General features: G+C 57.1%; 1 protein-coding gene across 4 annotated transcripts; it reads right to left on the minus strand.

Moving 5' to 3' along the window:
- Positions 1 to 617: 617 nt before the first annotated feature.
- Positions 618 to 14,059, minus strand: LOC128768401 (dihydropyrimidinase-related protein 5-like). Of its 4 annotated transcripts, none has more exons than XM_053881265.1 (15): positions 13,919 to 13,949; positions 10,104 to 10,238; positions 9,858 to 10,007; positions 4,659 to 4,817; positions 4,307 to 4,486; positions 4,183 to 4,251; positions 4,076 to 4,120; positions 3,939 to 4,014; positions 3,717 to 3,873; positions 3,507 to 3,648; positions 3,297 to 3,439; positions 3,021 to 3,228; positions 2,171 to 2,348; positions 2,019 to 2,100; positions 618 to 1,937 (listed from the first exon to the last, which is right to left on the minus strand). In XM_053881265.1, exons 2-15 carry the CDS (start codon positions 10,212 to 10,214, stop codon positions 1,910 to 1,912), a joined length of 1,728 nt encoding a protein of 575 aa, XP_053737240.1. In that variant the 5' UTR covers positions 10,215 to 10,238; positions 13,919 to 13,949; the 3' UTR covers positions 618 to 1,909. The 4 variants fall into 4 exon arrangements, with proteins under 4 accessions (XP_053737240.1, XP_053737242.1, XP_053737241.1 ...); XM_053881267.1 differs by lacking the exon at positions 13,919 to 13,949 and adding an exon at positions 13,676 to 13,888 and having other exon boundaries at positions 10,104 to 10,218; XM_053881266.1 differs by lacking the exon at positions 13,919 to 13,949 and adding an exon at positions 13,493 to 13,643 and having other exon boundaries at positions 10,104 to 10,218.
- Positions 14,060 to 14,196: the final 137 nt, after the last annotated feature.

Consider the following 14,196-nt stretch of genomic DNA (forward strand, 5'->3'; position numbering starts at 1 on the left):
AAGTGATGTGGAAACAAATGTGGGGAATCTGAGGCCAGAACATTCTAACTCCACTTCATCGTGATGAGGGTTTCACACAGTTTCACCTGCCGTACATGTGGACGGGGAACTGGAGCACATAAACACTGGGCGTCTTTTTCATCAGGAAGAGTTGCCCATTGTGTTGGTCACGTTCTTCCTCTCTCACACACACGCACTGTCTGTATCTCTAGCCTTATAGGGACCATCGCCCTTTCCCCAGTCTTTCCCCCTAAACGCGTGACTGACCCGAACCTGGACTCTGAACCAAACTGGAATCCTGTTATTTTGGAGTCTCCTTCCTCAAACTGAGGCCTGTTAGGACCAGCAAAAGGTCCTCACGAGACCAGACTTAACACTATTAGTAATTGAAACTGGATGTCCAGAAGGAGGCCCGGTGGCGCCGCCTGCAGATAGAGGTGAAACCGTCCGAGGCCGCTGCCGACGGATGGGATCGGCCCCTGCGTCCGCCGCGTTGGGCCTGTAGGAAAATATTCTCATCCTTCTGTTGATCCTAACATTTGGCGAGAATATCTAATCCTACCAATCGTGTTCGTTGTTCCAGGTAGTTGTCAATGATCAGGAGTCCACGTTTCCACAAACTGCGTTTATTCACAATGACCAAATGTCCTCGCCAGGACCTAAGACAATCTCTCCAGGCCTATACAGATCGATCCGGGCTCTTCTCCAGGTAGAGTCTGCTGCACAACGAGAGTTGTGACTTACAGGCCAGACACTGGCAGAAGCACACATCCAGATGACTACATTTCTTCTTTATACTTCTTGTTGATGCGGTGTTTCTTCTGGGCAGCTTCCTCTGGTATTTTCCCACATCAACAGTCAGTCTTTGACGTTCGTATTAAGCGCGGCTCTCCTCCTCAGCCTTCCTCCCTGGGTGTTGAGGCATAACAGTGTTCATCTGTCTTGTGTGGCGTGGTCATCTTGCCCCGACCAGTTCCCTGGAGATAAACAACACTTTCCCAAAGCAAGTCACCCAATCCACCCGTGCATTCCCCAAGCAATTTATTCAACTTGCAAAGCACAGCGATATCACTTTGGAGCTTTAGCTTAATTCATTATTTCCCTTTAGGCCCCTCAGACAAGACTCAGGCGAGAGCTTGATGCACTTGAATGCTTTTTATTTTGGTGGTAAGAAACAAGCAGCCACGTACGGAATCAACAGGTTCACAGTCCAACACCACAACAACCAACAAACACTCGGCCAGAACAGCCAACATGGCGGTGAAAAACAAAAGCAGCGGTCGGAGCGCCGCCTCGGTGCTCTTCATGCAGGGCGAGCGTGGCGTCAGTGGTTCAACACAGACACGAGACGTACGGGAGCAGAGGTTCGCTCGCTCGCGGCGTGCGGCTCCATCCTCCTGCTCTCAGACCACAGGGAGCACCAACCCTGGCCACCAGGACCCACCCTGATCCTCAAACGCTCTCCTCAGGTGCCCGTCGCTCCTGGGCAGGAGGACACGACTGAGGAGGTGTCATGGATCAGGAGGTCAGAGGTCGCTCAACATTCCGGAATCAAGCGATGCATTTAAGGATCCAGGAAGTCACTGACTGGTGGCTCCGCTGGGGCCTGGCTGACTTGGTGACCTGAGGCTGCGGTGGGGGGGGGGGAGCAGTGTGGACGTCATCGCCACACGAGGCGGCGACAGGGGCCGGGGTCATGACAGACACGGGTCTAGAGCTAAGGTGGGCTACGAGTGTGGAGGGAGGTTCGACAGAAGCTACTTAAGGAGGGCGACATCACTTCAGCTCCCAAAAAACTGTACTGCTTTCTGATGTTCGGGGGAGAAGCCGGACGAGGGCCAGCCGTGGCTCTGGGTCGGGTCCCACGCACCAATTGAACCGACCTGCTTTGGAGGACATTGGACTTGGATCAGGCTGGCACTTCCAAGCGGACTTCCCTGTCGGCGAAAATCAGTGCAGTTTTCCAGGTTGCTCTACGGAACACGGAGGCTTGGACGGGCGGCTCCCCGGGCGGTTACCAGATTCCACTGGAGCGGCCACCGGGGGGCGCCAGGATCCGGGCCGAGGACCTCTTCGGGATGTGGTCGTCGACCTGAGAGCCTGCGGGGGACACAGGAGAGTGAGAGGAGACTGGCCCTGCTCCGTGGACTGGGACACACTGGTCAGCTACCCGAGAGGCTGAAGGAGGACTCGTGCAGGTCCCGGACCCCCTGGTGCGCCCGGGGGCAGCCCTTGTTGGTGGCATCCCCGTCGATGGGGGCGAAGCCCAGCTCCTTCTTCAGGGTGTTGGCCACCTTCACCACATCGCCCGAGTAAGGGTCCCGCACCACTCCCTTGTACACCTGAGTCTGGAGGAGAGAGGCGGGTGAGTCCTGTGACCGGGGAGCCCGTCCTGGACCTAACCCCGGGGCCCGGCCCCTGAGCTGCCGGTCCGGCTTCAGACGTGAACAATTCACTTCCGCGACGCAGGTCAAGTCACATGACTTGGGTTTCAGATGAGAGCAGCTCCATCTATGATGCCACTGAAACTGAGGAAGCTTTTAAACCGTGTTGCACAAGTGACAGGGGAAGCCGAGTCACTTTAGAGCTGAAAAAGCCAGGTGGAGCGGGTCTGTCTCGGCGGTGATGAGCATCGCTGCACAACCACAGCTGCTCCTCCAGCAGACAGACTGGCCACACTTGGCCCCATCACTGTAAACACCAGCTCAGGAGCAGATCCCTTTCCTCTGACAACAGTTAGCGCCATGCTAACCCTCAGGGGAGTCCACCGTCGCTGACCCTCCGTCTCCTCCATCACGGTGACCCGCTGTAGCCGGCGGCGCTGAGGCGGCCAGAGGAGTCAGACCTCACAGTTGGCAGCCGACTCTGTTGAACCGGTTCTGAAGAGGAGCTCTAATGCCCGAGTTTACAAGGAAGGAGGAGCAGTTCTACAGCAGACCTGCACTCGAGTCAGAGGACTGGAGAGGCGCAGGGCTCCTGGCTGGAGGCCACACAGGAGCGCCACACCGGGCCTCGCTCACCTTCTCTCTCTGCACCATCTTCTTGTAGAGGTAGTCGGGGAAGGTGCGCTGCGGGTAGAACTTGCCGGATCCCTCGGCGCACATGAAGACGCCGTTCTCACAGACCAGGCGCCCGCGGCTGATGGTGACCAGGGGGATGCCGTGACAGCGCTGGCCCTCGTACAGGCTGAAGTCTCCGCCCTGCACCTGGGTGCTGACGGAGAGGGTCCTGCGCACACACACACACGCGCAGGTGAGCGTCCCTCGGAGCCGCAGCCCAGCCGCAGGCCGACCCACCTGGTTGCGTCCGGGTCCCAGACCACCACGTCGGCGTCGGCTCCTGGGATGATGCGGCCCTTGCGCGGGTACATGTTGTAGATCTTGGCAGCATTGGAGCTGGTCACCGCCACGAAGCGGTTCTCGTCCATCTTCCCCGTCACCTTCAGAAGAGGAGCCACATGGCGTGAGTCCGAGCGCCGGCCGAGGGTCCGGCTCCGCCGCACGTACCACGCCACGCTCCCAGATGACGCTCATCCGGTCCTGGACGCCGGCCACTCCGTGGGGGATCTTGGTGAAGTCCTCTTTGCCCAGCGCCCTCTGCTTGGTGCTGAAGGGGCGGTGCTCAGAGGACACGGCGCTCAGCGTGTCGCTGCGGACGCACACGTTTGCCTTAGCAATGAGGCTGGAAGAGGCCAGGGCCGGTTCTGGGAGACTCACTTGGCCAGCAGACCCATCAGGTACCCGGGCGTGTTGGGGTCCAGGCGCAGAGGCGGGACGACGACGTGGGCCGCGGCGTGCGCCCAGTCCTGATGGTAGTACTGCGCGCCGGTCAGCACGGCGTGAGCCACCGTGGTCTCGGCGTGGACCGCCTTCCCTGGACGCAGCAGAGCGAGGCTCTCATCATCAGCGCCGCAGCGCAGGGCTGACGTGCTGACTCACCCTGCATCTTGGCGGCGGCGATCATGTCTCCCGCCGCCATGCTGGACACGTTGACCAGCTGGATCGGGCAGTGGGCCTGAAACGACAGGCAGGTTAGCCGAGGTAACCAGGTGAGGGGGATCTTCGCCTGGGTTTACCCGGTTGGCGATGGTGACGGCCCGGTGCGTGGCCTCGGACTCCAGCTGTGGACGGCAGTGAGGGTTACAGGCCGGAATCAAGCACGCGAGCGGGTGGCGAGCCTCACCTCTTCTGGCCGGCTGACCTCGATGCCCTCGGGTCCGCTGATGCCCAGCTCCAGAGCCTCTTTGGCGCCCTGCAAACAGGGAGGTTAGTGCGGCGCTCGCGGACGCCCCGGAGAAGCGCTCTACCTCAGCCACCAGCTCGCCGTTCTCGGCGTGGACGCGTGCGACGGCACCGATGTCCTTGCAGGTCTGCAGAGTCTGGTACAGCTCCGAGTCCCTCAGCATCATCAGGTCTTTGTAGGACATGTACATCTGGAAGGAGTTGACGCCCTGCTCCCGCACCAGGCTCTCCATCTCGCTGCGCACCTGCAGGCCCAGGGAAGCATCACCGGGGGGGTCTCACCGGATGCCACCGCCGCCGCAGGCAGAGCAGAGCCCATGACTCATAGAACGTGTCTGATGAAGGCAGCGAGCGTGTGCGGTAACCTACTTCCTGTTATCTGGGTCAACACACGTTCACCCGGATCCCATGCGTTACCTTTGGCCCCCACCAGGTGACGCCCACGTGCAGGGAGTAGTCGCAGCAGGCCTTGGCGTCAGCCAGAGCTCTGCACTTCTGGTAGGCGTCCAGCAGGGAGCAGTGTTGTTCCGGCAGGACCAGCGCCATCACCATGGTGGTGCCGCCCATCAGCGCCGCCTGGTGGGGAGACGGCAGAGGGAGACTGAGACGGTGTTGTCCATGGTCCCAGAACAAGCGGTGACAGACAGTGCAGGCCAGACACACCAGCACACAGGAGCACGTCATGTGGCATGTCGCGCGCAGCCTGCCCTTTTCTCTGCACTGGAGAATCCTGATTCGTGTTCGTGTCACACCAGATCAACGTCAAGTGAAGGACTGGCTTTTCCGTCATTTAAAAGGCTCAAACTCAAGAATGCTGATTCACCAAACAGTAGTAGCTCCTGGTTGCCGTGGCAACGGGAGGATAACGTGGCCGGAAAGAGACTGAACACAAAAGCAAGAATATGGCGAAGCAGGGCAGACAGTGGCCGCTGACGGCGAACAGTGCTTTCCATAGCAACATGTCCAGTGTTTCCGTGGCAACAGGCAATGAGCGCCAGCGATCACAAGATGAAAGCAGAAAGCAACACATGAAGGGCGACAGGTAAAAAAAGTTCAGGTGAGTTGAAGTGGAGGCGGAGAGAGAGACAGGTTGAGCAGTCCAGTGGCTCCCCGTCACCGTGGAAACCTGGTGATGGACGAGCGTGTGTGTGTGTGTGTGTACTTGCTTCATCCTTACTTGTGGGGACATTTGGCTGGAGCCCACAAGGTTGAGCCTCAGTTTGAGGACTTCAAAATAACTGGGTTCCAGTCTGGTCCATAGTCCGGTTTCAGGCGAGCCATGTGTTTTGGCTGGTTAGGTTTAGAGGGGGAGGCTGGGGAAAGGGTGACGGCCAGGAGAGGTCCCCACAAGGATACAGAGACAAGCAAGTGTGTGTGTGTGTGTGTGCGCTCAGCTGGAGGTTGGAGGATTTACAGTCTGACTGCATGACCCACTTTCAACTTCTGGATCACCAGTTTCAGGAAGCAGATTTCGTGGTGTGAAAATGAGGACTGTAATCTGGCGGACAGACGGTTGTCTTCTGTCTGGTCTGGACCAGGAAGTGATGTTGCTCAAGAGAGCAAAGACGGAGCTGAGGAATGAGCGGGGAGGTGAGGGGTGAGACAGGTCAGGTTAAAGGGTGAGACATGAGGGTGTGGTGATGAGACAGTGGCTCAGGCACAGATGGCATGAGAGTAGTGAGACGGCACTTTACACTGAGAGTGGAGCGACAGTGGTGTGAGGATGGAGAGACAGTGACGTGAGGATGGAGAGACAGTGACGTGAGGATGGAGAGACAGTGATGTGAGGACGGAGCGACAGTGGTGTGAGGATGGAGAGACAGTGATGTGAGGATGGAGAGACAGTGATGTGAGGATGGAGAGACAGTGACGTGAGGATGGAGAGACAGTGGTGTGAGGATGGAGAGACAGTGGTGTGAGGATGGAGAGACAGTGACGTGAGGATGGAGAGACAGTGACGTGAGGATGGAGAGACAGTGATGTGAGGATGGAGAGACAGTGATGTGAGGATGGAGAGACAGTGACGTGAGGATGGAGAGACAGTGGTGTGAGGATGGAGAGACAGTGGTGTGAGGATGGAGAGACAGTGATGTGAGGATGGAGAGACAGTGATGTGAGGATGTGAGGATGGAGAGACAGTGACGTGAGGATGGAGAGACAGTGACGTGAGGATGGAGAGACAGTGATGTGAGGATGGAGAGACAGTGACGTGAGGATGGTGAGACAGTGATGTGAGGATGGAGAGACAGTGACGTGAGGATGGAGAGACAGTGATGTGAGGATGGAGAGACAGTGATGTGAGGATGGACAGACAGTGGTGTGAGGATGGAGAGACAGTGATGTGAGGATGGAGAGACAGTGATGTGAGGATGGAGAGACAGTGATGTGAGGATGGAGAGACAGTGATGTGAGGACGGTGAGACAGTGATGTGAGGATGGAGAGACAGTGACGTGAGGATGGAGAGACAGTGGTGTGAGGATGGAGAGACAGTGACGTGAGGATGGACAGACAGTGGTGTGAGGACGGTGAGACAGTGATGTGAGGATGGAGAGACAGTGATGTGAGGATGGAGAGACAGTGATGTGAGGATGGAGAGACAGTGATGTGAGGACGGTGAGACAGTGATGTGAGGATGGAGAGACAGTGACGTGAGGATGGAGAGACAGTGACGTGAGGATGGAGAGACAGTGATGTGAGGATGGAGAGACAGTGATGTGAGGATGGAGAGACAGTGATGTGAGGATGGTGAGACAGTGATGTGAGGATGGAGAGACAGTGATGTGAGGATGGTGAGACAGTGATGTGAGGATGGAGAGACAGTGATGTGAGGATGGAGAGACAGTGACGTGAGGATGGAGAGACAGTGATGTGAGGATGGTGAGACAGTGATGTGAGGATGGAGAGACGGTGATGTGAGGATGGAGAGACAGTGACGTGAGGATGGAGAGACAGTGGTGTGAGGATGGAGAGACAGTGGTGTGAGGATGGAGAGACAGTGATGTGAGGATGGTGAGACAGTGATGTGAGGATGGAGAGACAGTGATGTGAGGATGTGAGGATGGAGAGACAGTGGTGTGAGGATGGAGAGACAGTGACGTGAGGATGGAGAGACAGTGACGTGAGGATGGAGAGACAGTGACGTGAGGATGGAGAGACAGTGACGTGAGGATGGAGAGACAGTGACGTGAGGATGGAGAGACGGTGACGTGAGGATGGAGAGACAGTGACGTGAGGATGGAGAGACAGTGACGTGAGGATGGAGAGACAGTGATGTGAGGATGGAGAGACAGTGACGTGAGGATGGAGAGACAGTGATGTGAGGATGTGAGGATGGAGAGACAGTGACGTGAGGATGGAGAGACGGTGACGTGAGGATGGAGAGACAGTGGTGTGAGGATGGAGAGACAGTGACGTGAGGATGGAGAGACAGTGATGTGAGGACGGAGAGACAGTGATGTGAGGATGGAGAGACAGTGACGTGAGGATGGAGAGACAGTGGTGTGAGGATGGAGAGACAGTGGTGTGAGGATGGAGAGACAGTGATGTGAGGATGGAGAGACAGTGATGTGAGGATGGAGAGACAGTGGTGTGAGGATGGAGAGACAGTGATGTGAGGATGGAGAGACAGTGATGTGAGGATGGAGAGACGGTGATGTGAGGATGGAGAGACAGTGATGTGAGGATGGAGAGACGGTGATGTGAGGATGGAGAGACAGTGATGTGAGGATGGAGAGACAGTGATGTGAGGATGGAGAGACAGTGATGTGAGGATGGAGAGACAGTGATGTGAGGATGGAGAGACAGTGACGTGAGGATGGAGAGACAGTGGTGTGAGGATGGAGAGACAGTGGTGTGAGGATGGAGAGACAGTGACGTGAGGATGGAGAGACAGTGACGTGAGGATGGAGAGACAGTGACGTGAGGATGGAGAGACAGTGACGTGAGGATGGAGAGACAGTGACGTGAGGATGGAGAGACAGTGATGTGAGGATGGAGAGACAGTGACGTGAGGATGGAGAGACGGTGACGTGAGGATGGAGAGACAGTGATGTGAGGATGGAGAGACAGTGATGTGAGGATGGAGAGACAGTGACGTGAGGATGGAGAGACAGTGACGTGAGGATGGAGAGACGGTGACGTGAGGATGGAGAGACGGTGACGTGAGGATGGAGAGACAGTGGTGTGAGGATGGAGAGACAGTGACGTGAGGATGGAGAGACAGTGACGTGAGGATGGAGAGACAGTGACGTGAGGATGGAGAGACAGTGACGTGAGGATGGAGAGACAGTGACGTGAGGATGGAGAGACAGTGATGTGAGGACGGAGAGACAGTGATGTGAGGATGGAGAGACAGTGACGTGAGGATGGAGAGACAGTGGTGTGAGGATGGAGAGACAGTGATGTGAGGATGGAGAGACAGTGATGTGAGGACGGAGAGACAGTGATGTGAGGATGGAGAGACAGTGACGTGAGGATGGTGAGACAGTGATGTGAGGATGGAGAGACAGTGACGTGAGGATGGAGAGACAGTGATGTGAGGATGGAGAGACAGTGACGTGAGGATGGAGAGACAGTGGTGTGAGGATGGAGAGACAGTGATGTGAGGATGGAGAGACAGTGGTGTGAGGATGGAGAGACAGTGACGTGAGGATGGAGAGACAGTGACGTGAGGATGGAGAGACAGTGACGTGAGGATGGAGAGACAGTGATGTGAGGATGGAGAGACAGTGACGTGAGGATGGAGAGACAGTGATGTGAGGATGGAGAGACAGTGATGTGAGGATGGAGAGACAGTGATGTGAGGATGGAGGGCCAGTCGAGGCAGATTGATGGGGGTTGTGGTTCAGCGGCAGTGGGGGAGGAAATGGGAGCTCTGTGGAGAAGAGGGTGGTCGGGTGGTGGGGGGCACTAAGACAGGGATGTGGGTGAGACACACAGTGGGGGAGATCAGTGAGACAGAGATGGAGAGAGACGGGGGGAGCACAGAGAGACAGAGGGGTGAGACAACAGCGGGGGGTGGGGGGACTGAAGGAATCCCAAATAGTTTTGGGGTTCGTGCTGACGGCGCAGGGGCTGTTGCCATGGTAACCACTCTGCCAGAGAAACCACACAATGCTGCCGCAGCCTGTTTTCCAGGCGTTGCCATGGCAGCGGGGTCAGTGACGAGGGGGTTGGCAGGGGAGGATTCCGTCCCCCGAATTCCTCTCACCCGCTTCAGCTGGCTGCACTGCACACGCGCACGCACGCTGGTCACTCAGTCCTTGTGGGGAGCTCTCCTGGCATCACCCTTTCCCCAGCCTCTCCCCCTAAAGCAGACTGGAGGCCAGTGACGTGGAGGGTTTCACCCTCCAAACCAGGGAGCAGATGGCACACCAGCGAGTCCACCTCCTGGTTCCTTTCATCAGGCGTCGTCCTGGCTCACTCGCGGGCTCTCAGGGGACCGCTGGAGAAGTTACTGCTTCATCATCATCATCGTCGTCAGCCATGACTCAAGTGGCTTCCCCACGGAGCACCAGAGCCCAGGGCCACAGAGATGCAGCGCTCCACCACCGCCAACACCAACAGAAAGCAAGTCATCTGCAGTGAGGGAGCCGGCGACCCCGCAGGGCAGGTACCTTGGTTCCACTGTAGAAGTCGTCCTGGATGGTCGCGTTCATGAAGCTCTGCTGCAGGTGCACGCTGGTGTCTATTCCGCCCGGCAACACCAGTTTCCCGGAGGCGTCGATCACCTTGGCACCTCCAGGTATCATCAGCTCCTTCCCCACCTGAGGAGCACACAGGGGCCACGCCACAGTTTAGCCTGCCCCGCACACGCTGGTCTCCATGGCGACTGTGTGAGCGAGCGAGCGAGCGAGTGCTACCTGCTGGATGATGCCGTTCTCGATGTAGACGTCGGCCTCCTGGGTGAAGTCATCGTTGACCACCTTCCCTCCCTTGATGAGGATACGCATGGACCCTGTGTTGGCTGCCATGGTCCTGCACACAGCAGCGTCACCCTGGATCAAGACTCCAGTCTCAGTCAGAGTGGTCGCACAGGGAGGAAGAGGAGCTCTTGCTCTGCGAACTTGCGACTGAGCGTGAAGAGCTGTGTCACTGACGTGTGATGGCGGTGCTGAAGCTTCTCCTGCAGCTTCAGCAGGTCTGATGTGGACAACAAACAGAGCTTGTTCGGCCGCGTGTGTGTGTGTGTGTGTGTGTGTGTTCTGCATGGATGACTGCAGGCAATGTGGCGGACGGTGGGACACAATAGCTCCAGTCAGACAGAATCAACTCAGAGAGATGGAGGAGAACAGAGAGCCAGGAGAGGAACCAGGACCAAGGCACCAGCTCAGAAGGTTCTGGACTCTCTCACGATGCAACAACACAAAGACCATGTCCTGAGAGAGGGAACCATTGCTGGTGTCCAGCTGGAGGTTCATGATGGTGACCTCATCGCTTCTGACGGGGGGAAGAGGTGTGAGGAAACACCTCCATCTCTGGCGTCACAAGTGGTTCCCTGGCCTCTGTGACACCTCAGGACCCGGGTCCAGAAGGAGCCCGTTTCACGGGTCGCAGGAGGCGTCAGGAGTCTCTTCCTCTGAAGTGTCTCTGACATCACCTCCAGAACAGAGAGACCCGACGGACCCGCGGCCAGACTCGAGTCCACCTCATGTCTCGGGTTCAGCCATGGAACCGTAACGCTCTGAATGTCTCCATCAATGGTGAATGCATTGGAGCACTTCAGCAGGCAGAGTCCAAGGTCAGAGGGGCTTCTGGGTTTGATAGAAACCAGTCAGCAGGAGACGTGAGGATGAGACGCCAGGAGGGGGGTAAAAGATCATCTGGAGAGGAACCGCCGCTTTGACAGAAACATGGACCAGCGCGCAGAAGAATACGGAAACATGCCCGCAACATGCAGCTCCAAGCCTGGAGAGTGGACTGGGACCATCGCAACGGCCCAAACACCTGCCATGCTGGCGTTAGCTGGCTAGCACCATGGAAACACAAGGCTCTCCAGGGTTTGGCTGAACACAAACTGCAAACCACCATGACGGTCGGAACCGGCGCTTCAGGCTTGACACCGTGTGCAACTAAAAAGGCTCTCCAGCCGAACCGGGCACGAGCCGCAGAGTCGCCGCTACCAGAATGGAGGAGTGGGTTGAAAGAATTTGGCCTCGTCGATGAGAGGCGAAAGCGGTTCAGACTGCAGTGCGCAGTCCCACTGCGTCCCAGTGGATGTTAGGCGTGTTGCTGAAAATTCCACTGACAGTCGTCCACTGAGGGGGAGCAGAGAGTCACCCAGAAGAGTTTGGGGAAAAGTGAGGTTTGAATGGGAGGCAAGTATTTTGACTCAGTGGAGGAAGATGGTGGACGACAGACTGGAGCAACCCTCTAACAGTCAATAAAAGTGTCGCGTCAAAGCCAAGGCGGGACTGAGCTGCACAGCTGGAGGCTGGCAGGGTGTGTGTGTGTAGGTGTGTGTGTGTGGGTGTGATCCCAGCGATGGTGAGAGGGCAGGGGGCCACAGCTGTCGACTCCTGTCTGAGCCACAGAGAGCTGAGCTATTTAAAAGCCCAGAACAAAGAGACACACACAACCTCTGCTGGTAAGAATAGCCATTTCAAGATGTGAAAGTAATGTGTCAAGCGATTAGTTCATCACACACACGCTTGTTGCTCGGTCCTCGTGGGGACCGCTCCTGGCCATCACCCTTTCCCCAGCCTCTCTCTCTCTCCTCTAAACACCAGGACCAAACTCTCTGAACCAGTGATTTGGAAGTTTGAACCCTCAAATTCCAGCAAAAAGGTCCCGACAGGAAGGTGCGTCTTGGTCCCCACAAGTACACACACGCAGACAGCAGCAGCAGCCAGTGAAACTGGGGCACCATGCTGAGGATTAGGGAGCCCTGGTCTCAACACGGCACCCAGCTGTGACAAGCCTCTGGTGATGGTGTTTTGCTGTGACCTCTGCCCACCACCCTCCACCTGAAACACCCCTCACCATACGGTGAGCCGCCTCGGTTTCCTGTCACGTGTCCATCAAGGCAGAGCCAGTCTGCAATAGAATTATTCTCCTTTTCACTGAATTCTTTTTCCATATTTTCAGTTTTTCACTGAAAGCTGTTCACACCTTCCTCCTTGCCATAGAAGCGAAGACGTCCAACATGGACCCGGCAGACTACGATCGCCGCCGAGTCACTGCTTTCTTGCTTTCATCTGGGATGTTTCCAGCGGGGGGCGCTTCTGGACCTTTGACATTTTGCGTCAGGAGCCCCGGCTGTTTCTCCTCTCATGACGTCACCAGTATTGGCGAGGACCACGCACCACCACCACCCGCACCACGAGACTCCAGTCACGATACAATACCACCATTTAGCCACATTCTACCCTGTAGATACACAAATTGAGAGGCGCTTAGGTTCATCAGAAGACATTGATCCTTCACAAGTTGAGTCCAAATGATTTCCACTGTTTATCACACACAGACCCGTCGGTGACTGAGTGAATAATTGATTCCGGTCGATTAGCTGCCGCAGCGCCAGTTCTGAGGAGGCAGGAGCTCCACTCTTCATGGTGTCACACCATGACCGCGGTGAAACTTTCGTCGCCTCTGAATGATTCATGAAGGAACGGAGAGTTGTGAAAGGGAGCGATGGGAGCGTTGCACCATGCTAGGGCGGCAGCCGCGACCAGGACCGGGACCAGGACCAGGGCTCGGCCTCTGCTGCTGAATACCGCCACCTCCTCCCAAAGGAACATCTTGGACTCTGCTTGCAGGAGACCACCGACTAATAACACGGCATATGGGTCAGAGCACTCTGAGGGAGCAGCGAGGAATCAGAGCTCACCATGTTCACACAGTCTCCTGGGCTGTGAAGAGGCACGGCAGAGCTCCTGGTGCCGCTTCTGACCAATGAGAGAGCAGGGAACCACCTGAACCGACTGAGGCTGGAGGCAGATGAATCACTGGGTTTTGCAGCAGAAGGGAGGATGGGGGCGCCATGTCAGAGGACCATCAGTCCAGGGTCCTCTACACACGGTAGGCCACAGCCACCAGGGTTCTGAGCTGGAGGTCACAGAAGCCGGGACACCACCAGGTCCATGGATGACGGATGACTTCACCAGCCCACGTCACCCTCCATCCCCCAAGTCTGGGGTGGGGAGAGAGGTCGAGCAGCTCCCAAGCTGATGGGACGATGAATGCGCTCCTCTCTCAGAGGAGAAGCCCCATCCCAGACCCCCACCCCACTCTGGATCCTGCTCTGACTCACCTGTTCACGCATGACCTCACGCACGCTCACACAGCCGCTGCACAGCCCTCCGTCAGCTCAAACCATGTCGGGAGGGAACTGAAAACCCGCGGAAGATTTAGGCGTTTTACATAACGTCTCGTGACGCCGACGGCACTCTCTCTCTCACGCACGCACGCACGCGTCTGCATCATTGTTCCTCACCGAGGACCGTTCTTGCCGTCCAACGCTTGGATGCATCGCAGATCCAACAGGAATATGAAGCGTTTTCATTCAACACCCGCGTGTCTCACGCCGACACCGACGCCAGAGCGATGCCAACACACGGAGCACACTCACGACGACGGCACCGTCGTCACCACGTCCATTCGACGGCCGACAATTCCAGGACACGGACAACTATCGCAGGGCCGCGGGAGGCCTCGCGAGGCGCGGCCGGCAACTCACCGGTGTGCTCGCTCTCCCTCTCTGCCGGCTTCCTCGCTCCGTCCTCGGCTGCGGTCTCTCCGGTGCCCCGCAGGGTGCGCGCGTGCAGACAGCTGGCAGAGCGCGAGGCACAGATGCTCGTGTGCACGCGGAGCACGGCGGCCAATCAGGAGGCGCTCCAGCCCCAGAAGCGGAGAAAGACAGCCAATAGGAGGCCGCGACTCCTCAGTCGACAGGGGCGTGTCTCTTGCCTCCCGAGACGGATGCTGCCTTCACTGACTGTGGGGAAAAAAGGGCGT

Source organism: Synchiropus splendidus, chromosome 12, assembly GCF_027744825.2.
Source record: "Synchiropus splendidus isolate RoL2022-P1 chromosome 12, RoL_Sspl_1.0, whole genome shotgun sequence".
Lineage (NCBI taxonomy): Eukaryota > Metazoa > Chordata > Actinopteri > Syngnathiformes > Callionymidae > Synchiropus > Synchiropus splendidus.

Excerpts from the sequence above, each read along its gene's own strand:
- LOC128768401 (XM_053881265.1), bottom strand. The coding sequence starts at position 10,214 with ATGGCAGCCAACACAGGGTCCATGCGTATCCTCATCAAGGGAGGGAAG. Across the intron at positions 4,121-4,182 it reads AGGTCAGCCGGCCAGAAGAG|CTGGAGTCCGAGGCCACGCA; the intron begins GTGAGGCTCGCC and ends TGCCGTCCACAG. Across the intron at positions 3,440-3,506 it reads TCATCTGGGAGCGTGGCGTG|GTGACGGGGAAGATGGACGA; the intron begins GTACGTGCGGCG and ends CCTCTTCTGAAG.